Source organism: Perognathus longimembris, chromosome 4 (assembly GCF_023159225.1).
Source record: "Perognathus longimembris pacificus isolate PPM17 chromosome 4, ASM2315922v1, whole genome shotgun sequence".
NCBI classification, from domain to species: domain Eukaryota; kingdom Metazoa; phylum Chordata; class Mammalia; order Rodentia; family Heteromyidae; genus Perognathus; species Perognathus longimembris.
In genome coordinates this window covers 40,109,288-40,136,590 of record NC_063164.1, presented here as the reverse complement: position 1 = coordinate 40,136,590, position 27,303 = coordinate 40,109,288, and the positions used below count along the sequence as shown (strand labels likewise).

Here is a 27,303-nt window from a genome sequence, read left to right as displayed (position 1 = left end):
TCCACTTTGTTAGTGACGTTTTGTAATAGGAAGAATGAAATGTTTAATCTTTGTTGTTTTGCTATTGTATATTCTCTGGTCAGAGTTCCCATGTTAAATATTCTTATGATAAAGAATGAAAAGTTGTATTAATTTTTAAGAGAAGAAGGAATTTTAATATTTATGTTTGGTTTTTTTAAGTGTATTATTTGTTCTTTTCTTTTTTTAGTACTGGGGATTGAACCTAGTATGTTACACTTGCTAGGCAAGTGCTTTGCCACTGAGCTACATCTCAACCCTATATTTATTGTTTATTATTGTATTATAACAATATTCCAGTGGCAACTTTGAGACTAAGCTAAACACTTTGCACATAATACTGAGGTTTGAAGGCAATGTAATTTCAGGTGATCCTTGTGGAATTCCTACAAGTATTCTTTTCCCCAGAGACTTAGCCACCTCTGATTGTTTCCTTTTTTTTTTTTTTCCTCTCAGTCATGGGGCTTGAATTCTAGGCCTGGGCACTGTCCCTGAGCCCCTCAGCTCAAGGCTAGTACTCTACCACTTGAGCCACAGCACCATCTCTGGTTTTCTGGTGGTTAATAGGAGATAAGAGTCTCATGGACTTTTCTGCCTGGGCTGGCTTTGAACCTCAATCCTCAGATATCAGCCTCTTGAGTAACCAGGATTACAGGCGTAAGCCACTGGCCCCTGGCTTCTTTGCCTTTTTTTTTTTTTAATAACCTTTTTCCTTTTTTTTTTTTCATTCTTTATCCTACTCCTTTCTCTTTTTCCTTATCCATTTTCCATTCAGTGAGTACATGCAAGCCTATAAAGCCCTGATAAAATACAAGGCTGTGTTTGAAACATTATTGGCTATTAAGAACCTCTCTTGTGAAGTAACAAGACACACAGAAAAGCAAACACACAACAGAAAGCATCATGGACCATTAGCTCAATCAGTGTAGAAGAGCAGATCCAATCCAGGTGGAATAAGGGTACAAGTATTTAACAGGACCATGTTTATCAAAATGGAAGGATGGATTAGGACTTGCCAGGCAGAGTTTAAAGGGCATTTGAGATGGAAGAAAGAAATGGTTGCATGGTTTCTGTCATTGGTAGTAGATAAGATGTGCCTATAAATCTATAAGTAAACATGCTGGATGGTGCGCAAGCAGTTCTGAATGTATGAATTAACTGAATTACAGCAGATGCTATGGATAACTCAAATGGTACAATTTTTTAGAAAGACTAAGTCAAAGTCCAACAAATCAAGAAATGGGTACTTGAAAAGGGGGAGGGCAAAAAGAAAGGAGGAGACGGTGAAATAGTGGGGAGGGGGAGAATGCAGTCAGGAATTCAATGTATATACCACAAAATTAAGAAATGTAAAGGAAGGAGTGGGTTGAAGGAGGATGAGGTGATTGAAAGGGGTGACACAGATGAAGATGCACTGTATTCATATACTGCTTTGTTAAATGACACCTCCATTGTACAGCTACATTAAGATAATAAAATTTTAAAAAGAAAAATGTAGAATAAATAAATGAATTAGTGTATTATAGCAAGGAAGAGGATTGAGTTTGTTAGTGACCAGTGACCCACTTAAGTGACAATGTAAAACAGTGTTCTGTAATTTGTTTGCAGGCCATATGGCCTCTAATGCAACTGGCAACTTTGCCATTGTAACAGAAATGGACAGAGGAGGCACATAAAAGAAGGGAACTTGAGTGTGTTCCAGTAAAGCTTGGATTTAAAAATCAAGCATTAGTTCAGTTTGCTACAGTCTTATTGAAGAGTTAGGTTCGCTGGAAATGAGCCTGAAAAGGGAGGTGGAAGTCTCGTTTTCAGAGGATTTTGAATGTGGCAAAACAGGAGTTGAATGATACTCTCTTTAAAGAACCATCGTGGTTATAGCTCTTCTAAAATGAGTAAATACCTAGACATCTAAATTGAGAAACAGATGTTTTCTGTTAATAGCTTAAAGATGTTTGCATACCAAGCTTGAAACTAAGATTTTTCCGTGACTGAGTATTTTATATGAAAATGATGTGAGAGAGCAAATGAGCAAATGATTTGGGTCATAATCAGAACGCTGCAATCTTTTGGGTTCTTATTGTTAATCTCCGTAGGAATGTCCCGGAAAGCCTCATCATGGAAAGTAGGACAGAATGCCTGGGTGGGCCCTTAGAATATCTGAACTCGAATTCTAGATTTTCCCCCTCCTAAAAAAATCAGTGTGAACCGATTTCAAAATAGATATTGCACCCATTTTGAGGGTCTTTTGTCTATTTTTAGTATTGCTTTCGTATTGTATTATTATAGTATGGTATTGTATAATATTGCTCCTTTAATATTAGAAATTCTGTATTTCTTTTCATGCACCTGTTGTTTTCTTTCAAAATAAACTTCCTTAAGGCAGATCTATGAATATTTTTATCCCCACTGTGCTTCTAGTACAGAATGACCCTAATTAGGCACTCAGCATTTGTTGGATGAGTTACTCTATGTGAGCACTCTAATCATTCTGAATGAACTATTTCACTCTACTGTATTTGAGTGATCTTAATTGTCCCCCTTGTTCCTGTCATAATGCATAATCTTCAATATGAATTATTGCTAATGTTTTTGAGGAACATGAATTATTTGATCGATTAATCTCATCAGTTACTTGATTTTTTTCTTTTGTGTGTATGCGTGTGTGTGTGTGTGTGTGTGTGTGTATGTGTGTGCACGTGCGTGTTTTCTCTAAAGGCTGGCACTCTACTACTTGGGCCACAGCTCAACTTTCAGCTTTCTGGACATTACATTCTCATAGACTTCCTTGCATGAGCTAGCTTTGAACTCAGATCCTCAGATTTCAGCTTCCTGAGTAACTAGGATTATGGGTATTGACCACCAGTACCTCACTTCAAATACTTAATTTGAAAACTGTGACCTACCTTCTGTTTATAAAAAAAACTTCCTCTTTAGTATTCTATTCCTGTTGAATAAAGTAGCTGTAGTATATTAAATGAAGTTACTATAGGTGCTTACAACATGCTGGGGAAAAAATAAGTCTGGCAATTTTTTACCACAGAAATAAAAAAATGAGGTAGTTTCTCCATAAGTGCAGTTGTAACCTACATAGGTTGTTACACAATGCTAACAATGTAATGAGATCATAGCAGACTTTTATAAAGAAGTGAACTGTAATTTTATCAGCTTGTCTCACATTAAGATGTAGGTGTTACCTGATATAGACAACAGTATTTTAGAAAAATACTCTAGAGATTTTGAGCAACTTACTAGTATTCAGTAGTGAACCCATAATATAGCATTGGTTTTCAAACATATTTTGAAGATTCTTTCTTTCTTTCTTTGAATTTTAGTGATTCTCACTACTTAATAATGCTTTCTCTAATTATGTGGAAAAAGTCATAATCAGCAACCTCAGGACCCAGCTCATTGTATGTATTTTATTTTTACATGTTTCTTTGAAAATTTAAAGTATATATTTTCTAAGGGTGCACTTGAAATCATTTGATATTGAACCATTTTTAAATCAGTGGTGACATACTGAAAAGAAGATTATGTAGGCAGGATGTAATGATTATAATTAAGTGACAGAGAAAATAATATGTTCATAGAAAGTTAAAAATATAATGGAGAAGAGAAGATGGAGACTATTGCACTTCTGGCTGAAAATTCACATATTTAATTATGGGATATGCCTAGTGTAAATGCCAAAGTATTTTTGTTGGAGGACAGAACTGGAAAGGGGTTGTAGCTATTTTATTCTGGCTACCAAGAGCTCTTTGCCTGTGCTCTTGGCCTAAATAGACCATGATTAGAGTCAGAATACCCGCCTTATATAATGAAGCAGGAATCTTTGTAACTTAAAACTTATAACTTATGCTGGTACTTGAGGTTTTTCTTTCAAGACTGGTGCTCTACCACTTGAACCATACTTCCATTTCCAGCTTTTTGGTGGTTAATTGGAGATAAGAGTCTCATGGACTTTTCTGCCTGGGCTTTGAACCATGGTCCTCAGATCTCACCTTCTTGAATTGCTAGGATTATAGCTGTGAACTACTGATGCTTGTTTGGTTTATGATTTTCTTATTTGAAGAAAAAGAATCATTTGTGTTTATTTAATTACTTTTTCCAGGCTTTCAGGCTGGATGAACAAAACAAATTCTTAAATGTTGCTTTTGCTGTGGTTTGTGCTGAGGTGAGAGACACATTAGGTTTGAGAGTGGGGAATATAGGCTTAGGCAAAAACGAAGCCTTTTAGCTTTGATTGAAAGAAAACAACACTAGTAAATATGATGAAATTCTCTCCACACTCAAGAAGAGTGTAGATTTGAAGGACTCCACTGGCTGTTCAGTTTTAGCTTCCGTATCTTTGCCTTCTAGGCTTATTAGGATGAAATTGGAAAACATATAGCTCCAGCACTGGCCTTGGTGTGTCACAGAAAGCATGTGTGTATGTAAAATTTGTGTTTTATGTCATTTTCCACCAAGTAGGACTGGGAAAAAAACAATTGCAAGACGTAAGTTTTTTTTTTCCAAGTTGAATAGCGAGGGCCCTACTGTGTGCTGTCCTCGCACACTAAGCCCCAAGTGACTGAAGATATACCTTAGCAGGAAGGAAGACTGTGGCTTTGATGGTTGAGACAGCCTTGCAGATATTTGCTCATCAAGTGTGTAACATTGCTATTGAGTGTGCAAAACATAAAACCATCTATTCTGGATTGGGAGACATTTGAAAAATGTTTTCTGAATCAAACTCAGCTTCAGATTGTGAGAAGGTTACACTATGTCTTCTTTTAGCAACCATTCTTGTCAAGGATGAGACAGCTGAAACTTCCAGAGTTACTTTGTGAATTTGGCTTAAGAATTTAAACCTCACGTTGAGATTTGTCTGGAAATCTAAAGTCTGTGAAAATTTCTGAAATTGATGTTTCAAGCAAATGAATAAACAAAAAGTATCCCTAGTAAGACTCATTTTTTTCCTTTTGATTATTATATTTATGGTTAAGCAGTTGTACACAGGAGATGCCATTTAACAAAGCAGTTTGTGAATGCAATATATCTTGACCAATGTTACCCCTCTCAACATCTTTACCCATCTTTACCTTATCCACTCCTTCCCTCTTGTTAATTTTGTAGGATATACAGTGGATTTTATAACTGCATTTCCCCCTTCTTCTCTTCATTTGTTTATCTTTTCCCTTTGATCCTTACTCCATCCCCTGGGAATACCCATTTCCTGGTGTTTTATATTGCTGAACTGTGCTTTTGCCTTTCTAAGGAATTACATTATTTGAAATCTCATGTATAGAGATGTATTAACTGAAATAAGATATTTCATTTTTAAGTAGCTGTACAAAGGAGTTGCCATTCAATGCAGTTTATGAATACAGTCTACCATGATTAATGTCATCTCTTGCAACATTCTCATTCACACCTCTTATTCTACCCCTTTCCTCATTTTTTTTTAATTTTTAGAATCTGTATTAATTTTTTTTGCTGTTTAACAAAGCAGGTTATGTATACAATGAATCTTAATCTGTGTCATCCCTTCAACATTTTAACCCCCTTTTGAACCACTCTTTCCCTTATTTTTCGTACATTTGTGGTATATACAGTGAATTCTTGACTGCATTCTTTCCCCTTTCTTTCTTCATTTATCTATCTCTCCCTCTTAGATTCCCCACTCCCCCCCCCCCCCTCCACCGCAAGTACCTGTTTCCTGATACTTATTTTGTTGGGCTTTGGCTTAATCTTTCTAAAGAATTATACTATTTGAGCTCTCCATAGAGTCTACTGTATTTCAGTTAATTCATTTGTAATTGCTCGTTTACCACCCAGTGTGTTTATTTATAGATTTAAAGGTATATTAACCTACCAAAAATGAGGGAAACCAAGCAACCAAGGCAGCCATTTTAGGGACATTGGATTGAATAAATCCATTAGCAACTTTAAATATTAAATTCCTTTGTGATATATAGTCTCCCTTATGTCCTTTATTTTGCTGTATTTGGAATTGAACAAGGTACAAGCAAAGCAAGAAAAAAGCCACAGGAGCCACAAAACTTTCTTTTCTCTCTTTTAAGAATGTGAGCTGGGCATCAGTGGTTCATAGCTGTAATCCTAGCTACTTAGGAAGCTGATATCAGAGGATTGTGGTTCAGTGCCAGTTCTGGCAGGAAAGTTCATAAGACTCTTATCTCCAATTAACCACCAGAAAACCAGAAGTGGCTCTTTGGCTCAAAGTGATAGAGCGCTGGCCTTGAGCAAAAAATGTTCAGGGAGAGCACCCAGGCCCTGAGTTCAAGCCCCACAACCAACAAAACAAACAAACAAAGAACATAGACTAGCCTATTGAAAAAATGAACTCCTATTTACACTTGTTCTTTATATCATTTAATGTGCTCAATTAAGAGAATTGTGAAAGAACTGAAGCTGGATATAGTAAAGCCACTTCACAGAAAGTTATAATAGACTTCACATGTCAATCAAGGAGGTTGCACCAACTAGTCTCTGGGTGGAGGGGGACTAGGGCAGTCTCATGTCACAGTGGGAGGAGAGGGCAGAGCTGATATCATAGTGGGAGGAGAGGGCGCAGTGCAGTGCTTATGTCACAGAGGGAGGAGATGGAGTAGGAAAGTGCTGATGTTTTGGGAGGAGAGAGACTAGAGCAGTGTTGATGTCATGGCTAGAGGAGAAAGACAACAGTGCTTGGTAGAGAGGTCACACTTGATAGAGAGGGACTGGTACAGTGCTGATGTCATAGTGAGAAGAGAGTATCCAGGGCATTGCTGATATCAGAGTGGGAGGAGAGGGACTAGTATAGGGCTTATATCACAATGAGTAGGAGCTCACAGTCTTCCTCCTATAGTTTAGTTCTAGCAACCATTTTCTCTGTGTTTATTTTTTTCAAAATTTGAGCCCTTGACTGACTCTGTCTGTGGTACATTCACTACCATATGTATTTTGTATAAATTCTGTTGGTTAGAGGACAAGGGGTTGTGTTGCTCTGAGTAATATTTTGAGCAGCAGATACTAGTCCTTTGCAATCATTGTTTTAATGTAATATGGACCCAATAACTACATTTAACTTAGGGGCCCATCATGTCATGTATATTACAATTTTGTAGGCTTCCTTCTCCTAAGTGTTTGAGGCCATGGTTGGCTTGTGTGGGGAAGGGAAGGGGTGGTCAGGGGACACTTTTCTTTTTGATTGATGTCATGCAAGAATAAACTTGTCTTCTGAGGAATCTCCATACTGCTTGCCAGAGTGGCTGAACCAGTTTACATTCCCACCAACAATGAAGTAGGGTTCCTCTTTGGCCACATCCCCTCCAACAATTGTTATTGTTGGTTTTCTTGATATATGACATTCTTACTGGGGTGAGATGGAATCTCAATGTTGTTTTGATTTGCATTTCTTTTATAGCCAGTGATGTATTGTTGGTGGGAATGTAAACTGGCTCAGCCACTGTGGCAAGCAGTATGAAGATTCCTCAGAAGGCTAAATATAGAACTCCCCTATGACCCAGCAGCCCCACTCTTGGGTATCTATCCAAAAGACCACAAACAAAATCACAGTAAAGCCACCAGCACAACAATGTTCATCGCAGCGCAATTTGTCATAGCTAGAATCTGGAACCAACCCAGATGCCCCTCAGTAGACGAATGGATCAGGAAAATGTGGTACATATACACAACGGAATTTTGTGCCTCTATCAGAAAGAATGACATTGACCCATTTGTAAGGAAATGGAAGGACTTGGAAAAAAGTATACTAAGTGAAGTGAGCCAGACCCAAAGAAACATGGACTCTATGGTCTCCCTTATTGGGAATAATTAGTACAGGTTTAGGCAAGTCACAGCAGAGGACCACAAGAGCCCAATAGCTATACCCTTATGAACACATAAGATGATGCTAAGTGAAATGAACTCCATGTTATGGAAACGATTGTTATATCACAGTTGTAACTACTTTCAACGTCCCATGTGTATCTGTAGCTTCTATTATTGATGATGTTCTTGTATCACCTTCCTGTGGTTGTACCTACACTATCTCTGTAATCTTATCTGAGTATATTGGAAACCATGTATACTGGTATTAGAACTAAGAAATTGAAAGGGAATACCAAAATTGAGAGACACAGGGTAAAAAAAGAAAAACAACTACAAAAGCAATTCGTGCAAAACTGTTTGGTGTAAGTGAACTGAACACCTCATGGGGGGAAAGGGAAAGGGGGAGGAGGAAGGGGGGTGTGAGGGACGAGGTAACAAACAGTACAAGTAATGTATCCAATGCCTAACGTATGAAACTGTAACCTCTCTGTACATCAGTTTGATAATAAAAATTTGAAGAAAAAAAAAGAATAAACTTGTCAATCATTTTCACAGTAAGATATTTTAGTTAATTTTAGTTGCATAATATTAAACCTCATTTTTGGACTCTTGAAAGATCAACTTTTTTTATTTGAACTTTACCTTTGCTGGCACTGAAAGCTTATTAATTGGTTTTATTTGTGTTTAAAATATTTTAAAGATGATGCAAAAACAATTTAAGATTTATTTAACAAATTTAGAACAGACAAGGCATACTGGTGATGTTAGCAAAACTGGAACCTAGTCAATACTAGGATTTTTTTCTAAGCTAACATGCTTTCTTTGATAAAATTATGTTAAGTGCTTAATTACATAAGTTCTTGACAGTATAAGTTATCTTTCCACCAGACATAATTATTTGTAAATCAAGTGAGCCCAATGTCAAATCCAGTGAGCCCATTATCAAGTTTATACTTGAGGAGTAAGACCAAAGAGTTAAGTAAAAATCAGCCTTAATTTTCCTTTCCTCCAATATATGTTTCTCATATAATCAAGGCATACAGCTTTCTGACATTATAGACAAAAATATGTTGGTTATTTTGTATACTTGTAAATGCTTCCTAGACAATAGAAGAAAATAAAGGTGCTAGCTATGCACTCTTAAGTTTATTAAGATGAATATGTTTAGGTCTTAAACTGTGTTTGGAATTAGTATTAAATCTGCATAACTTGATAGCATTAGAATAAACAAGACAGAGTAGAAATGCATTTTCTTGAGGAAGAAAAATCCTTTTTGTTTTGTCTAGTCTTAATTCTTCTCTTAAATCGGTAGGAAAAAATTGAGTAACAGAAAACTTACTTATTAATAACAAATACTCAAGTGTAAGTAGTTTTAGGAACAAGAAATGTACCCACTGCCTTACGTATGAAACTGTAACCCCTCTGTACATTACTTTAACAATAAATAAATAATTATTCAGAAAAAATGGCAATGAATTTATTAGAACATTCTTGGCTTTTTATTTGTCCATCCATAGATATACATATTCCAAATTTAAAAACAGTATGCCTGCTATTCCCACGTGTTTAATAACACTTCAAACATAGTGAGATACTCTCAAGATCACTCAAGGAATTCCTAAACTTTTTCTCTTCCAGTGTCCGTGTTTATGCTCAAAGTCCAGGTGAATGACATTATCAGCCGTCAATACCTGAGTCAAGCAGTTGTCGAAGTATTTGTAAACTACACAAAGACCAACTCCACAGTAACTAAAAATAATGGAGCAGTGTTGATAAAAGTGCCCTATAAGTTAGGCCTCAGCTTAACCATCATTGCTTATAAAGATGGCTACGTGTTGACACCTCTGCCTTGGAAGACTGGAAGAATGCCAAGTAAGTAATTAAACAGTGTTACATGTTCACTAAAGGTAAATGATTCCCCCTTGGTTTGGGGACATCTATTTCTGTAAGAGAGCATTGAGATTGGAAATTTTAATTAACTTATAAAGGAAGTCCTTATGAAGAGGTTAGAAGGGAGATCCAGTTTGAAGAACACAGTCCCTTTGGTTACTGTAAAGAAAAACCACCTGAAATTGGGTGATTTATAAATAACATTAATTCATTTCTCATAGTTCTGGAAGTTGGAGTGTCCAAGATCATGTTTCTAGTAGAAGGTTCAGTGTCTGCTGAGGGCCTGCTTTGTGCTTTGTAGCTCGTACCTTCCTACGGTGACCTTACAGGTATAATTGGCAAAAGAGTTCCTTGGAATCTATTTTGTTTTCAATCTTCCATTCCCTTCCTTTCCCTTCCCTTTTTTGTTTTCTGAAAAATACAGGGTTTTGTTAAGGAGACCAGCATGCCCTCAAAATTGTAATCTTTAGCTTCCTAAATGCTGGGATTACAGGTAGGAGTCAAGGTGCCATGTTTAACTGATTTGTTTATTTAGGGGCACAAACCATATTCATGAAGGCTCTGCTCTCTTGACCTAATTGCTGTCTAGAAGGCCCCACATAATGCTACCATGGAGGTTAGGAGTTCAACTGATTAATTTAGGGAGACACAAACCTTTAAATCACAGGGATTAGGGAGTTATTTTCTTCCTACAGAGGCTTAAAGGGACCTTGAGCATGAGCTTGTCTTCAAGTAGCACTGGGAGCTGGACACACTGGTATGCCAGAAGGGTTCCTAAGAAATTAGGGTTGGGTAGATGTGAAAGGACCTATTTAAAAAGTATTCAGTTGCCTCCTTTAGAACCTAGGTTTTTTATTTTTATTTCTATTTTTATTTATTTTTTTTTTTAGCAGTGTCATGTATGCTCTCTTACTGGCCATCAAGAGGGCTAAACTGCATCTGGAGAGCTTGACCAAGGAGTTTGACAGGAGTCTGGGTAACAACACCTGATACAAGAGGGAATGGAAGGACAGGGGAGATAAGGATGTAGTGAAAGCATTGGCAGTATGTAGAGGGATTGATTGGACTATGGGAAGGATGTACTGTACAAAATAACAAAGTACTGCTTGAAGGTTAATATGTGAGTTAACTAGTTTCCTTTTTCCTTATGATGATTCTTATTTTGGAAATCAATAGGTTTCATACTGGAACATTTGAATTCTTGAACCATTACGTAAGTCTGTAATAAGAAATAAAATGGAAAGTGAATAAAGTCATAATAGGGATGCTGGACATAAATGGATAGTTTAAATGCTAACTTTAAAAAAAGATCAAGGAATTAAGCAAAACCATTCACTCAAAGAAAAAGAAAAGAAAAGACCAAGGGGAAAAGTGCCAGAAGGAAGCAGTGGGTTATTATACATTGATAAGCACAGGTCCCAGTACTGGCAAAAACAAGTTACATGAAAAAAATGTCAATAAAGAATTATACTAAAATATTATTAGTGGTTTGTCTTGGTAGTGGTTTACAATCGCTGTAAATTTTTTAAATCCTGTTTTGTGTTTCTCAACATTTTCACAGTGGATTTTACATCCCCTTTACAGTAAGAAAAGAATTAAGTGAAAAGAAATATGAACATAAGTTTTAGTGAGGTTCAGATAGATTCTCTTCTGGCTTTGAAGCCTTAAAAAGTTGTCAGGATGGTCCCCCCATTTTAAGCTACCTGTGACTGAGGAAATACTGAATATATCATCTTGAAATCCATGCTGTGACTCTACTACCTCCTCTCCAATTTAAATAAACCCACGAGTCTAAATGTTACTAGATTCTGAAATGGATGTTTTATTTGGTAACTCCATTTTTTTTTCTACAGAAAGAATAAATGTGTATTTCATTTTACTATCTCTCATCATCAGATACATTTTGTATTTTACCCTTAATGTTTATTTTAATGTCACATAATACTAAATATACTTCCGTGCAACTTGTTATCCTCTAAGAGATTTGTGATTACTGTGTTATTGCTATTTACATACTAAACACTTACCTACATGTAGCAGGGTGATACCATGTGGAAACATTTACTTTTGGTAACTTTTTATTCATAGGATTGGTTCAGTTTCATTTGTTCTTGGCTACAATGGTCTTTTGTCACAACTTCTAGGATTCCAGGTATTGCAATAATTTAGTCTTGTTTCAGGAGATCTGCACTTCTTCATCTCACAGGTTATGCCAGGCACTTACTCTTCTTGGCAGGTTTAGCCCATTCCATATTACTACTCAACAGTGACTGCATTACAGTTTTAGTTTCCACCTCTGCCAACGGTAAGCCACTTGGAAAATTGTATACTGTGAAAGCGCCTTGTGTTCTATGTGGGAAGTTAAAAATGAAGAGTAGGTGTAATCTTCCCTGAGGAGCTTTGAGTCAATGAAGAAAAGAAGGGAAAAAAAAGTCTTGCAAGGCAGTGTCGTGGCTGTAATCCTGGCTAGTCAGGAGACTGAGAGCTGAGGATCTCAGTTCAAAGCCATCCCATGCAAGAAAGTCTGTGAAACTGTTATCTCCAATTAACCACAAAAAAGCAGGAAGTTAAGCTGTGGCTCATGAGTTAGAACACCAACCTTAAACAATAATGCTAAGGGACAGTGCCCAGGCCCTGAGTTCAAGCTTCAATAGCAGCACAAAATAAACAAAACAGTCCTGAGAACTAAATTAGAAATAACTACATAAAAAATAACGGTTGTTCAGGCAGTTAACTGGATTATTTATATCAAGGCCAAGTTATAACCCATCATCAGTTAGCGTGGTGTCAACTATTATTTGAAATGGAAAAGGTCAGTAAGATGGTAACTTTTATTGTGTTTTTCTTCCCCTCAATCCAATCATATTTTATATTCATTCTTCCTTTGTTTTACATTGCTCTTCTCATTGAGCGATTTGCTCCTCTACCCTGTAACTTTGGACTTCCAGTAGCAGAACTGTATTTGCCCCAGTTTGGTCCCCCACATTCAGTATTTTAACTGTGTTATATTTCACAGTTTATTCATCAGTTACCCTTTCCCTGTTCCCGCAAAGCCAAGCAAATATATGGCTATTTGAAGACACTGTTCTGATTACTGGAAAATTAGCTGGTAAGTGCATTCCTTCTTTTTAAATGAGAAAATACAGGGGTTTTTATGGATGTGAATCAATCTCAATAGTAATTGAGAAATTCAGAATTGGGGAAAATCAGAATTGAGCAGTGATGATTGATATTGACTGTAATTGACTCTAAACTGGTCCTTATAGTACTCTAAGACTGTTCTTTTACTAGGTCACTTACCCTCTTCCATGGAAATATTTCACTTTAGGATGACTGGAATTACGTAAACTACTTCTGTCTGTCCTTCTGTGTAATCACATCTCTCACAAGGGACATTCATGGCTGGTGAAAGAGAGAAAGGACAGAACTCATGGTCACGGTGACCTATGGAATGCTATAGTTGGAAGCCATCCCTCCTGGATTAGCCTTGCTATTGGTGGTAGAGGCCTAACCCTGGGTAGTTATGTGGTTACTGGGCAGCCATGACTTACCCTGTTTGTACACTCCAAGCGAAAGTGCACAAAGAAGCCTTATTTTGGTGACTGATTCCACTTCCTCTTCACCCACCACCAAGGTGACAAAGGAATGATCAGACATCCCTTTACCTCCCCATACCTCTTAAAGGTGCTTAGAGGAACCTCTGGCAACCTGTCACCTGTTTACCACCTAACCAGTCATAGCTTTACAAATGACCAACTGCTTGTGAAAAAGTGCTCTTCACTTGGAAGCACTTTTACTTTTAAGCTATTAAGAGTACTTTACTCTTGAAAATATGTTTTTCCAATTGTTGGGGAAAAGTTGAACTAGCACTTGATTGATCTTGGAGTAATATATTGAGTAAGGCTATAGCATTTGACAGAATTTTGAACTGCTGATTTGGCTGGTGAATGGAGGATATAGAGCTATATGTGGAAGGATGCACAGTAAATAAGACCCACACGTCCACAAAGGGGATTCCTGCTGCTAAGACTTTGATGAAATCTGCTTCTCCACAGTCATATTTTAGTGTGTTTTTTTTTTATTTGATCCAGTCTTGTTTGGCATAGCCTGAACACTTTATTGGCTTCTTCAAACCCAGCTGGGAATCATAATTGCTGCTGGCCTGACATGGATTGGTGTATCCGTGCCATGCTTTTGCCACCATACCAAGCCTTGAAGTGTGCTCATTCCTCTTGACAGTACTGGTTACACATTGGCTGCTGCCCAGGAAAACATCATGAAGTCTCTGAGTTCCTCAGTTACTTCCTTTGTTCCCTTATTTCCCCAAGAGGCCACCTATTGGTTAAAGCAAGTGTGAAAGGATGGCTGTTTATAATAATGATACATCTACTTTTTCACTTTTTAACTTCCACAAAATATTTGACCAGGAAGGTGATCATTTTATACAATGAGAATGTATGAAATGCATGTTAATATGTTTGTAGTAAAAAGGAAGAGGACAAATTATAACTCTAGGAATGTACAAAATCTTCATAAATTCAACAAGATGTTTTGCAAAGAGCACATATTTTTCACTTGTAGGAAATTTTTGTTTCTTTTAGTTTTTCTCTTTTGTCAGTTATTGGGTACTATTCCAGAGCTCTTTTGCTCAAAGCTAGTACCCTATCAGTTTGAGCTACAGCTCCACTTTCAGTTTTCTGGTAATTAACTGGAGATGAGTCTCATGGACTTTCCTGCCTGGGCTGGCTTTGAATCAGTACACTCAAATTTCAGCATCCTGAGTAGCTAGGATTACAGGTGTGAACTACTAGTGCATGGCTGTTTTGGCTTTTTAATTTTCTTTCTTTCTGTTGTTAGCATTAGGGTTTGAACTCAGAGCCTCATGCTTTCCAGCTTGCTTACTTAGCTGGCACTTTACCACTTGAATCATGCCTTCATGATTGCAGTTTTTTTTTTTTAACTGACTATGAAAAGGTGTTGCAAACTGTTTTGCCTGGGGTAGCTACCTTGAATGGTGTTTCTCCTTATCTCAGCCTGCTGAGTAGCAGAGATTACAGGAATAAGCCACTGTGCCTGGCTCCATTCTCTGAGCATTTTCTTCATTTTCTAAGAAGCTCTCATTTTTGGTCACAAATGGTTATTGAAACTCTTGGCTGTATACTTGCTTAGATAAAATCGATTGGAGTAAACAAGAAAGTGCCTGCTAAATCCAGAGAAATCGCAGTACATCTTATTAACTGGGACAAGGCCCATTATTGAGCAAATCACTTTGGCTAAGAGAATAGTGAGATGGTTGGATGGGTTTCAGCCTATTTGGGCCAGTGCTGTCAACTCCACTGCTATTACAGAAATGAAGTCCCAAGTGAGCCACATGGACAAAAAATGGTCAGTGTGTGGTCCCTTAAAGTGAAATCCAAGAAAGGATGAAGAGATTCTGGGCAACAGACCTCAAGCAGACTTTTTGCAAAGATGCTTTGTTTAGTTTAAAGTCAGGGAAGTTTCTTATTCAGTCCTTTCTGAATTTAAAATAATAATTATATGAGATTTAGAAAAATTAGAAGTACATTAGACAACATTTAGAAATAATTGTAGCTACTTCCTTTAAAGTAAAATGTCAGTGCTTAACATGCCTTTGTTTCATTTAATGAGATTTCCTTTTTCCAGATGCCAAATCTCAACCAAGTGTTCAGTTTTCAAAAGCCTTAATTAAACTTCCTGACAACCATCACATTAGCAACGTTACTGGCTATCTCACAGTTCTACAGCAGTTTTTGAAAGTGGACAATTTTCTGTATACAACTGGACTTACTCTCAACAAACCAGGTAATTCATAGCTTTTATATAGTGTCATAATTGTTTTTTTCACAGAACAAAAACAAATTTAATCTGCATTGCTTACAGATACTGCTGATATTATTTTCCCTTAAATAAGAAAAAGGCATCAGTGGGAACTCTGATCAGAGTTTGTTTAGTTGTGGTGTTTGCGCACATTACCTTAGTGCTTTTCTTGGATTTCTGTGATTACTTTATAGAAAAAGTTTAGATGTTATCATTTCATTCTTTTAATTCAGTCAGCTAATTCTTTCCCCACATGTTGATTAAGAGTAAAAAAGCAGAGCTCTGTATGTGGTAGGGAGCAGAACTGGGAATAATTCCTGATCTCTTGGAGTCATTGATATCCCCTCATCCCTAAGAGTCTTCTGATATGTAATAATTATAAGAAACATCAGCACATAAATCTTTCCTCAAAATTTGTTTAGATATTTTCTTATTAGAAATTTAATTCTCACTTAAGTTTTGGAGAATATGTGCCACTTTTTAAATAAAAATTGGTTGGAATATTTATAAGTGATTCCTTTTTATGGAAATTAAAAGAATGCAGTCATTGGCACACATTATTCTAAATTAATGGAAATGTCTTCTCGGTTGTTTTATGTCTCATTGCCATAATTGCCCCTTAAACATTGTATTTTGAACAAGAGTGCTTTCTACATGAGGAGTGCAGGTGGGTCTACTGGTTCTAGCACTGATGGGAATACTCTTGGAAGAAAAAAGGCCAGATGTTGCACCTGCATTGATAATGAGGAACTACATAGCCTTTGGCTATGATCTTATGGATGTACCTTTTCCCAAAAGTACTCAGTTGGGTTCCAAAGTTCTTAAGTGAGATGACTGAGATAATTTGTCAATGCTGTCTTCTTGAGCTTGCATTTATGAGCTACTTTGAAGTTACATCTTAAAAATAATGTGTTATATGAAATTATTTCCTTTTTCTTTCCTTTGTCGTTCCTATGGATTATCCCCTGTTGTCACTATATTTGATTTTGGTACCCTGGGTATTGTATATTAGGGAAGAGAAGGGGAACATCAAAATGGTGAGACAAAGGACAAAGGGTAAACCAATGCAACAGCAATATTCGCAAGACAATATGTTGGAAATTAACTTTACAACTTGGGGGGGTGGGGTGGGGGGAGGAAAAGTTGGAGAAAAATGAGGGCTGGGCTAAGAAGTTTGACAATAAATGAGCTCACTACCTTATATATGTAACTGTAACCCTGACAATAAAATTTTTACAAAAGATACTAATAAAATATCCTAGATATGGCTCTACTGATGTCTGACATGAGAATGGATAATACTGCTCAACTAGAAGAACTAGATATTTTAGATTCATACTAATTTATTATCTAAAATACATTCTCCATTTATACATGATTTTTGAAAAACTGTCCTCCATTTTAGGTTTTGAAAGCATTGAATTGACTCCTCTTGCTGCAATATGTGTGAAAATATACTCTGGTGGGAAGGAGTTAAAGGTGGATGGCTCCATTCAAGTTTCACTCCCTCTGCTACATGCGGATGACATCCATGGGGATGATCGCATACCTGCTTGGGCATTCGATATGGACACAGGTATGTTAGCAAGATGAACATAACATGAGTATTTTTCTTTTGAATGATTGAGTACATTGTCTTGAAAATTTCAGGGGCTGGGAATATGGCCTAGTGGCAAGAGTGTTTGCCTCGTATACTTGAAGCCCTGGGTTCGATTCCCCAGCACCACATATATAGAAAATGGCCAGAAGTGGCGCTGTGGCTCAGTGGCAGAGTGCTAGCCTTGAGCAAAAAGAAGCGCAGGGACAGTGCTCAGGCCCTGAGTCCAAGCCCAGGAATGGTAAAAAAATAAAAAAATAAATTTCAGTAACCTTACAATATAATGCTCTTTGTTAGTGACCCAAATTAGCTTAAAGTAGCATTACAATGGGGCAAATGATGGTGATGTGTGGGCCAGAAATACCACTTTGCCTTCCTTCTGTGTTTGGAGGCAGCAATTTTGAAAGATTTTTTTTTTTAACAAATTAATGAAAGCCAGACATTGATGGCTCACACCTGTATGTAATCTTAGCTACTCAGGAGGCTGAGATCCAAGGACCCCGGTTTGATACTAGTTTGGTCAGAAAAGTCTGTGAGACTCTCCTCTCTAATTAACCAGAAAAAAGCCAGAAATAGAGATTCGGGATCAAGTGGTAGAACATCACCCTTGAGTGAAAAAGCCAAGTGAGAATACAAGGCCATGAGTTCAACCACCAGGACTGGCACATAAAATATTTATTTATGCTCAGGATTTTTTAGTAGGTAATATGAGCTTATCTAAAAGCTTAATTCAGTTCAGAAAGATGTGTCAATTTCATGAAAGTAAACAACAGTGCCTCTCCTCTCTTCTCCTCTCCCCTCCTCTCCCCTCCTCTCCTCTACTCCCCTCCCCTCCCCTCTCCTTTCTTTTTTTATATGACAGTCCTGGATCTTAAACACAGAACCTGGGCACTGTCCTTGAGCTTCCTTTTGCTCAAGGTTAGCACTCTACCACCAATTCTGGCCTTTTCTGTTTATGTATGAGGAATTGAACCCAGGGCTTCATGCATGCTAGACAAGCTCTCTACCATGAAGCCACATTTCCAGCCCTATAATGGGCTGGAATGATAAAAATCAGAAGTACTAGACAGGTCCAAACATTTTCAGCACATAGAATGATAAATGTTAGAAAAAAATAGAAATGCTAACTGCCCTGATTTTTGTTTTATTTTGTTTTGTTTTGTTTTTGCCAGTCCTGGGCCTTGGACTCAGGGCCTGAGCACTGTCCCTGGCTTCTCTTTGCTTAAAGCTAGCACTCTGCCACTTGAGCCATAGCGCCACTTCTGGCCGTTTTCTATATATGTGGTGCTGGGGAATTGAACCCAGGGCTTCATGTAGACGAGGCAAGCACTCTTGCCACTAGGCCATATTCCCAGGCAACTGCCCTGATTTTTATATTAGTTATTGCATTCATCTATCAAATTATCATACTCTTTCCTACAAATACATATAAGTGTATCAATTATAAACAGAAGTAAAATACCATTTTTGTATTTGAAATACATAATTTGCTACAATAAACGTATATAAATACATTTATGTGAATTAGGGAAGGGAAGGGGAACATCAAAATGGTGAGACAAAGGGTAAAAGGCGGAGCAATGCAAGAACAATACTTATAAGACAATATGTTGTAAAGTAACTGTATAACTCAGGGGGGAGGGATTGGGAAGGAGGGAAGGTGGGAGAAAAGTGAGAGAGGAGGTAACAAGTTTGACAAGAAATGTACTTACTGCCTTATGTATGTAACTGTAACCCCTCTGTACATCACCTTGACAATAAAAAATTAAATTAAAAAATATATATCAAACTTAAATAGCTTTGTTGTAGTGTTCATACATGTAAGTTTTTTTTTTTTTTTTGGCCAGTCCTGGGCCTTGGACTCAGGGCCTGAGCACTGTCCCTGGCTTCTTCCCGCTCAAGGCTAGCACTCTGCCACTTGAGCCACAGCGCCGCTTCTGGCCGTTTTCTGTATATGTGGTGCTGGGGAATCGAACCTAGGGCCTCGTGTATCCGAGGCAGGCACTCTTGCCACTAGGCTATATCCCCAGCCCCACACATGTAAGTTTTTTAAAAATAAACTTTTCTCTATAGAGGGTAAATTTTTATTGGAATAGGTAACATTCTTTTAAGTTTAAAATGTTTAGTCCAGAAACACCATACTTACATTACAATGCTTAATAGCCTAATAAGGTCAGAAGACCTATATTGTAAGTATTTGATCAAAATCCCAGCACAAGGGACAGATAACCATTTGTTAATGAATCAGTATATGTATACGCATGTGCATGTATGTATATATACCTGGTTTTGGTGGTGCTGGAAATTGAACACTGGACTCCAGGCCTGCTAGGCAAGTGCTCTTCTACTGACCTACCTTCCTGTAGTTCTTGAAGTCTGACTTCACTAATCACATACTAAAAAGACAACTTGTGATACTGGAATTCAATCATGAGAAACCACATTTTGAGAGGTTGAATCAGAAGTCTTTATTAGAAACCCAATGATTGCAGGTAGACACAGGTCCCCAGGAAACTTGCAGTCTCAATTACACTTAACAGTGTTATAAAACTGAGCCATGACAGCAGGAAGAAAGAAAAGAGCAGAACAAACAACACTAACCAAGCAGATCAACTCCAATGGAGGGCTGAAATGGGACCCATGCTGACCAGAGGAGAGCTAGGAGACAGGAGACACAAGGTATGACCTCATAGCTCCTCTGCTGGTCCAGGCCTAAATACAGTTAAGGGCAGGGAGGCAGGGGTCACAGGGAGTTACAGAGAGTCTCATGAGTTCAAGGCAAAGGACTGATAGGCCCAATGTCAAATTGTCCAAGTCCCCACCCCTGCCTCTAGGAACTCAGGCCACCCTTCACCTGGGGATGAGACTTTACATTCCTCCATCTTGAAGACAAGATGGTGGCAACTAAACCCAATTCCTTATCATCCACCAGGTGGCCAAGATGGTGCTGGTTAGATCCAGTATCCTTATTTTGCTATCAACAAACTACTATTAGTATAAAAGATGCATAACTAACTTAAAAAAATTACTTACCTTCCTTTTTAGGTGCTTGGGTAAATCATGGCTGGGGAATGGTCAAAGAATATAACAATCACTTAGTTTGGACTTATGATGCACCACATCTGGGATACTGGATAGCAGCTCCACTTCCAGGATCTAGAGGTACTGTGAAAATGCAACTTAGTAATTAAAAATAATCCAGACATACTGGAATTACCAATTGGCTTCTATTTTATCCTATTTTAAGTGTATGCTAAGGCCATCAAACTGTAGATGCTCCAGATTCAGTATGATAAATCCCACAGAAGATCCATGCCCATTCTTGCTAGAAAAAGCATCTCGGGGGTGTGGGGGAATGTCAAGGAACTTGGCACATTAGGCACAGAAACCTGAATTGAGACAGGACTCCCTGCTGGTGCCATTCCAGGGTGTGACTATTCTTCTTAGAATGCCCCTACTGGACAATTGATCTAACAGCAATAACTGGCCCAAGAAGAGCTTAATCACCACCTGCCACTTTTGTAAATAAACTGTAATCAATGTAATGGCTGTGAATTTCTTATATAGCATGACATCCTGGGTTCTCCTCCTATAAGCAGACCTCTTGCCAAGACCCTAACTTGTTCCTGTCTAAGCAACCTCCTCCCCTAGTTTACACTCATTTATTGGCAACCAGCATGACCCTGGGAGTCCCACTGCACTATGTAACCCTGTAAAGACTTTGTAATTCTGCAGGAGCATTTTTAGAGTTTGGAGGAGGAACTCCTCTGGGCCTGCTGATAGAATAAATTTGAATTCTCCTAAGAGAAAAACAAATAGCATATACTTACTAGCTGTGTGACTCTGGATAGAGCTTCTTATCTTTTTATCTCAGATTTTCTTTTCTTTTCTTTTTTTCATGTGTGCAAGAAAAGATTAAGGTCCATGAACTCCAAGGTATAATGTAGCTATAATGTCTGATGAATGTGTGAAGCATGAAGTCTGTTCAAAACAAATATTTTATTAGCTTATTTTTTTCATGAATAAATTTATCCAGATTCTATATAGGTTTTGTTTGCCAGCAACAGAAGCATTTTGGATAATTTTGTTAAAGGTGAAAGAGATATAGGGATATATGAATGAAGGAGGCCTAAGAACCAGGAGCTGGAGGGCAGGACTCTGCAGCTCCAGAGAGCCTGGGTAGGTAAGAGGATGACTTGACTGTCTTTGCCGAGTGGCTGCTATGTGATGGCCAACTCCATTATTTCAAGTATTTTTTTCTCATACAGTGCTAGAACATTCTACAGATGAAGACACTGGGTGGTCTATACTTGGGTCTTGAGTAGTCTGGGGAATGAAAACTTCTAGGATAATAGGATGTCCTCACTGTAAGATAGGTGATAGGCCAAACAAAAATTGAAACAATATTTTCAACAGACAGCGAGTGGGAGGTGATGTCCACAAACCAAGAAGAATCCAGTACAGACACCTGCACATATTCCTGAAGACATGAGTATTTTGTTTTCATAGTTGACATTTTCAAATTGTTTAGCTATTGCAAACCTACATTGATTTCACTCTGTAAATTTCTAAGTTAAACATGATGTGTTTTCTCCATTAAATCTTCATGAGCAAAATAAATCTCCTCTAACCTAGACTGGTTGGACGGTTTTCCGGCTAATAGTTTCCTGGTCTTCTGGTGTTTGCTGGCATAAATCAGTGTTTCTTGGCTTTCACCTTTCTGCCTTCTGGCAGCTTTCTGTCTCATTGTTTGTGTATATGTAACATACAAATGAAGCAGAACTTTTAGTCTTATTTTTTTTGTGAAGATTGGGAGTGAAAGGGAGTGTGCCTATCCTTCCTCCATTCTCTACCATGTCAGAGATGATTCCTTTCCTTTTTTTAAGTGCTTTGCCCCAGGTGAGAGGCAGCTCCTACCTGGCTATTTCATGTTGGTCAAAAATAGTCTCACCCCGCATGATGGTGGGCACCTGTGCTCCCCGTACTGAGGAAACTGAGGCAGAAGGATCACACGCATAATGGCAGTATAGACTACATAGTGCAACTGTGTCTCAAAAACAACCGAATGCAAATAAACATACAAAAAGGTTAATTGATCAAGGCATATTCATAAACTTCTTTGTTAAATGGCAACTACTTTGTACAATTACTTAAAGAAAAATTAAAAAAATTATAAAGAAATTAATTTCAATATATAATCCAGGAGTGTACATTTTACATGTTTGTTTTATTTTTTGCAGTATTGTATTATGTAACTTTATTGTTTGTATTATTTTTAAGACTTAGATTTTTTTTTCTGGAAAAGGTTTCTTTGGTTAGTTGTAGGGCTTGAACTCAGAGCCTGGGTGCTGTTTTTATGGACTTTCCTACTGAGGCTGGCTTTTAACTATTATCTTCAGATCTTAGCCTCCTGAGTAGCTAGGATTACAAGTATGAACCACTGGTGCCTGTTTGGAAAAAGTTTTTTAATGACAGTTTTATTTTCATTTTGCACTAACAATTGATTTTTAAACTATGCAAAATAACATGGGTTAGGGTTAGGGTCAGGGTTTTTTTCAGTGAAACAAATATGTAGATTTTCAGTAGCAGAAATATGAGCCATTAGCTATATATAATCAAGAAATATATTCTTTTTTTCCTGTTAGATTTGTACTTAGTACTTGTGAGATTATTTATTTGGAAGCCAGATGGTGGTCACCTTTGTTATAAATGATGCAAAATATCATGCTGTCCTGCCAGCTGTCTGTCTTTATTCCATCTATATTGGTGCCTATAATGAAATATTGATGAAAAAGAATGTTTAATTTATTTCATTTTAAATAAAAATCAACCAAGGAACTTTTATAGAGATATGTACTTGCACTAAAAACATGCCTCAGAGAACTAACTTAAATATGATGGGTTTTATGAATTACAAAAGCCAGTCATTTTCTAAAACAGAGTGAAGTTCTGTTGTAGCTTACCTGTTGGAAAAGGTTTTGTGTGGAGCAGTACACTAAAATAGAATCATGAAATTTTCACTTAGTGTGAGTCAATACCTTCTGGCAGTGCTTTTCAAAAGTGTATTCTGTAAGCAGATCACAACTAAAGCAATACTTTACCCTACACACAAAGATAACTTGATAGTTTGTCTGGCTTTGCTTACAGTTAACAAGATGAATTTGAAGTAGTTAATTATTTATCTTAGCATTAGATTTTTTTATTTTTAAACTGAGAGAGTTGGACATTGTATCCGTCTACTCATTTTACCATAACAAAATACCACAGACCAAGTTGCTTAAAGCATAGAACCTCTTTAAATACAACTCACATGACAGTTCACATTAGTTAGAGATAGCACTCACCATTTATTTCACTAAGTATTTTATTACACAGCGCAAATTACGATTTTGACCTCCCAAAGCAATATCCTTCCTTTTTGCTGCCTGATTAGAGTCACATATTTTAGGCTTTTTATATAGCAGCATCTCAGTATCCAGATATAATTTCTGGCCTAATCTAGTTATTAATGCAGTGGCAAACACTCTTCCTACCTCAGTGGCTAGCCATAGCAGGCACTGTTTGCAGTTTTCTTCTCATGAGTGCTTTGTGTTGACCAAAACACTGCCGGGCTTAACTTGGTTTAGTTCAACGTATTCTCACATTTCAGAACTCAGGTTGGAGGAATAGTGGCTCTATGGGATACAATGTTCACAGTTTTGAATGACTCACCAAGAGGGGCACAACTACACCATACAACCTCATTCAAGGTGTCCACATTTCATTGTTAAAAGTAAGTCTGTTGATGAAATTACAAAGGATAAGGAAGATGACAGGAATGTGTGCCATGGTAGGAAAAGAAGCAATAGAAGTGTGTACTTGTATTCAGTCTGCCTTCTCTAGGATATAACATAGTTGAATATTTTTTCCTGAAATATTTTCTGTATGTTTTCTTTCTTTATGTTTTACCACGTAGGTTCAGGTGTAAGTGAAGATCCCAAGGACATAACTGCCTACCACACAGTGTTTCTTACAGCCATACTAGGAGGGACAATAGTCATTGTCATTGGTTTTTTTGCTGTACTACTTTGTTACTGCAGGTAAGATCAACATTAGTCAAGTGTATAAACACACACTCAAACACACACATCTATTAGAGTATCATTGAATTATATTCTTTATCTAATTATAGTATCATTTCACTATATTCTGTGCATTACAAAGTTTATCTCTAAAAGTAAATTGTATACTCTTTAAAATATGTATGTTGGAAATCAAAATATATATTCTAACAGCAACATAATGTGCGTATTGTGGGATTTTAAAAAATGAATCTTCTGGATCATAACCTTTAAATAACGTGTTATTTCTCTCCTAGGGATAAGTGTGGTACTCCACAAAAAAGAGAAAGAAATATCACTAAACTTGAGGTCCTCAAAAGAGACCAGACAACATCAACAACACACATAAATCACATCAGTTCCGTCAAAATTGCATTAAAAGCTGAGGACAAGTCACAGATATTTAATGCCGTCTCCTACAGCCCTCAGAAAAAGGAACCATCAAAAGCAGAAGGAGAAGAAAGAGTTTCCATGGTAAAAACTCGGGACAACTTTAAAATCTACAATGAAGATGTTTCATTCCTATCAGTCAATCAAAATAACTACTCAAGAAACCCAACACAGTCTTTGGAGCCAATTGGAGGGACCAAACAACCTAAACATATCAACAACAATCTGTCTTCATCATTAGGTGATGCTCAAGAGGAGAAGAGGTATCTTACAGGTAATGAGGAGATGTATGGACGATCTCACCTTCCTGAACAGCTAATGCATATCTACAGCCAGCCCATTGCCATCCTTCAAACGTCAGACCTCTTCTCCACGCCAGAGCAGTTACATACTGCGAAGTCAGCGACTTTGCCAAGGAAAGGACAGCTAGTCTACGGCCAATTGATGGAACCAGTAAACAGAGAGAACTTCACACAGACATTGCCGAAAATGCCAATGCATTCCCATGCACAGCCCCAAGATGTGAGGGAAGAGGATATTGTTCTGGAAGGTCAGCAGAGTTTGCCATCCCAGACTTCAGATTGGAGCCGATACTCCAACAGCTTATTAGAATCTGTCTCTGTCCCCGGAACACTAAACGAAGCTGTTGTAATGACTCCATTTTCTTCAGAACTTCAAGGAATTTCAGAGCAGACCCTCTTGGAGCTGTCCAAAGGAAAGCCTTCCCCACATCCCAGAGCCTGGTTTGTGTCCCTTGATGGAAAGCCGGTTGCCCAAGTGAGACACTCCTTCATAGACCTGAAAAAGGGAAAGAGAGCCCAGAGCAATGACACAAGTCTTGACTCTGGGGTGGATATGAATGAGCATCAATTGAACAGAAAGCTTGAGAGGGAGAAAACATTCATTAAAAGCATGCATCAGCCCAAGATCCTTTACTTAGAAGATTTAGACCTGAGCAGCAGTGAGAGTGGAACCACTGTCTGCTCCCCGGAGGACCCCACGTTGAGGCATATCTTGGATGGAGGAGGGAGTGCAGTTATCCTGGAGCACCCTGGGGAAGAGTCTTCAGCAAGAAAAAATACCATTGAAGATTTTGAAGCCACTACATCTCCCACCAGAAAAAGGGGCCGACCACCACCACTTACCAAAAGAGACAGCAAGACTAACATCTGGAAGAAGCGAGAGGAACGCCCTCTACTTCCCATAAATTAAGTCGCAAGGTGGCTGCATCTGTGCTTCTTGTTGTAAATTTTAGTATGAACTGAAGAAGTTGAGACTGAGTGAACTCATGGTCCCAGGTCGTGTCTCAAGGAGAGTAAATAGGTAATTCAGTAACCAGAGAGGAAGGCACTGAGGAATGCTTTTTCCAGCTTATTCTTTTTTTTTTTTTTTTAGTTTTAAGTGAATCATTTGAAGTATTGGCTTTTCAAAATATGGATATAGCATCAAGATGTTAATTATTTAACAAAATATTTGCTCAGTCACCCAAATTGGGACTGACTCTCTTGAGAATAAAATAATGAAATGGATATTTCTAAAGTTACTCTTAAAAAATGTGTCTACCTGATAACTACCCTTTTATAGGAACCTCACATGAAATGCTAGGATTAAATCCCCCTCTGCCTATACTTGATATAGACTTCATAAATGTTTCAACTGATACTATGTTAGACTTCAAATACCAGGCAATATTTGCTTTTGTGAAATAAATAGCACATATCATCCCCAAAGTAAATTGGACACTCATATAAAATGGGTAAGATGACCAAGAGATGGAGGTACCAACTCTTTAAATACACACACACACACACACACACACACACACACACACTCCACAAAATAAATAGCAATTTGAGAAATTAAAAAAATAAATTTGAGAAATGATTGTTGTAAAGCAGGGTTTTTATTTTTCATTTTATCTTCCACCCTCAAAATGAAGCAACCTAAGTTGTCATGAAAGAAAATTTAACAATCTGAAATAACAACAAAACTTTGATGTTAAGGCTCACTGACACATATAGGCAAGAATCTAATGTGTTTCTTCTATTCCAAAAGCTGTAACTCCGTCACTAAAAGCTAGTAAACTTGATATAAAAAGTGATAATGATAATGAATGTTTCCTATGGACACCAAAAAGTTAACAAAATATGAGGAGATAAAAGAAGTAAACATTTTTTTATATGAATAGAAAAAAGGCCATTTTCCCCAGGCTCAAAAATATTTTAGGAAATCAGTTATATAGGTACATACATGTTGGTACATTTGTAAGATGTTTGAGAAAAATGCTCTCAATTCAGTAGAAGCATAAATTCTTCCTATGTTCACTTGCAGGCATTGTAATTTTTTACTTAATTTAATTTAATTTATTTATTTTTGTTTTGTGCTGGTCCTGGGACTTGAAATCGGTGCCTGGGCGCTGTCACTGAGCTTTTATTACTCAAGGTTAGTGCTCTACCACTTGAGCCACAGCTTCATGTCTGGGTTTTTGGTAGTTAATTAGAGTCTCACAGACTTTCCTGCCTATGCTGGCTTCAAACCACAATCCTCAACTCTCAGCTTCTTGAGCTAGGCATGAGCCACTGATGCCTGCCTGCCTTTTCTCTTCCTTCCTTCCTTCCTTCCTTCCTTCCTTCCTTCCTTCCTTCCTTCCTTCCTTCC

General features: G+C 37.6%; 1 protein-coding gene across 1 annotated transcript in view; it reads left to right on the top strand.

Annotated features, from left to right (window-relative positions):
- Fam171b (family with sequence similarity 171 member B) overlaps window positions 1–27,089 on the top strand; it is a 58,616-nt gene extending 31,527 nt beyond the window's left edge. The window contains exons 2-8 of the mRNA XM_048345127.1: window positions 9,469–9,702; window positions 12,737–12,829; window positions 15,385–15,543; window positions 16,964–17,134; window positions 20,201–20,317; window positions 24,111–24,234; window positions 24,513–27,089. Coding sequence (XP_048201084.1) covers window positions 9,469–9,702; window positions 12,737–12,829; window positions 15,385–15,543; window positions 16,964–17,134; window positions 20,201–20,317; window positions 24,111–24,234; window positions 24,513–25,857 — 2,243 coding nt within the window. The 3' untranslated portion in view covers window positions 25,858–27,089. The remainder of the gene's footprint in view (window positions 1–9,468; window positions 9,703–12,736; window positions 12,830–15,384; window positions 15,544–16,963; window positions 17,135–20,200; window positions 20,318–24,110; window positions 24,235–24,512) is intronic.
- The last annotated feature ends 214 nt before the right edge of the window (window positions 27,090–27,303 follow it).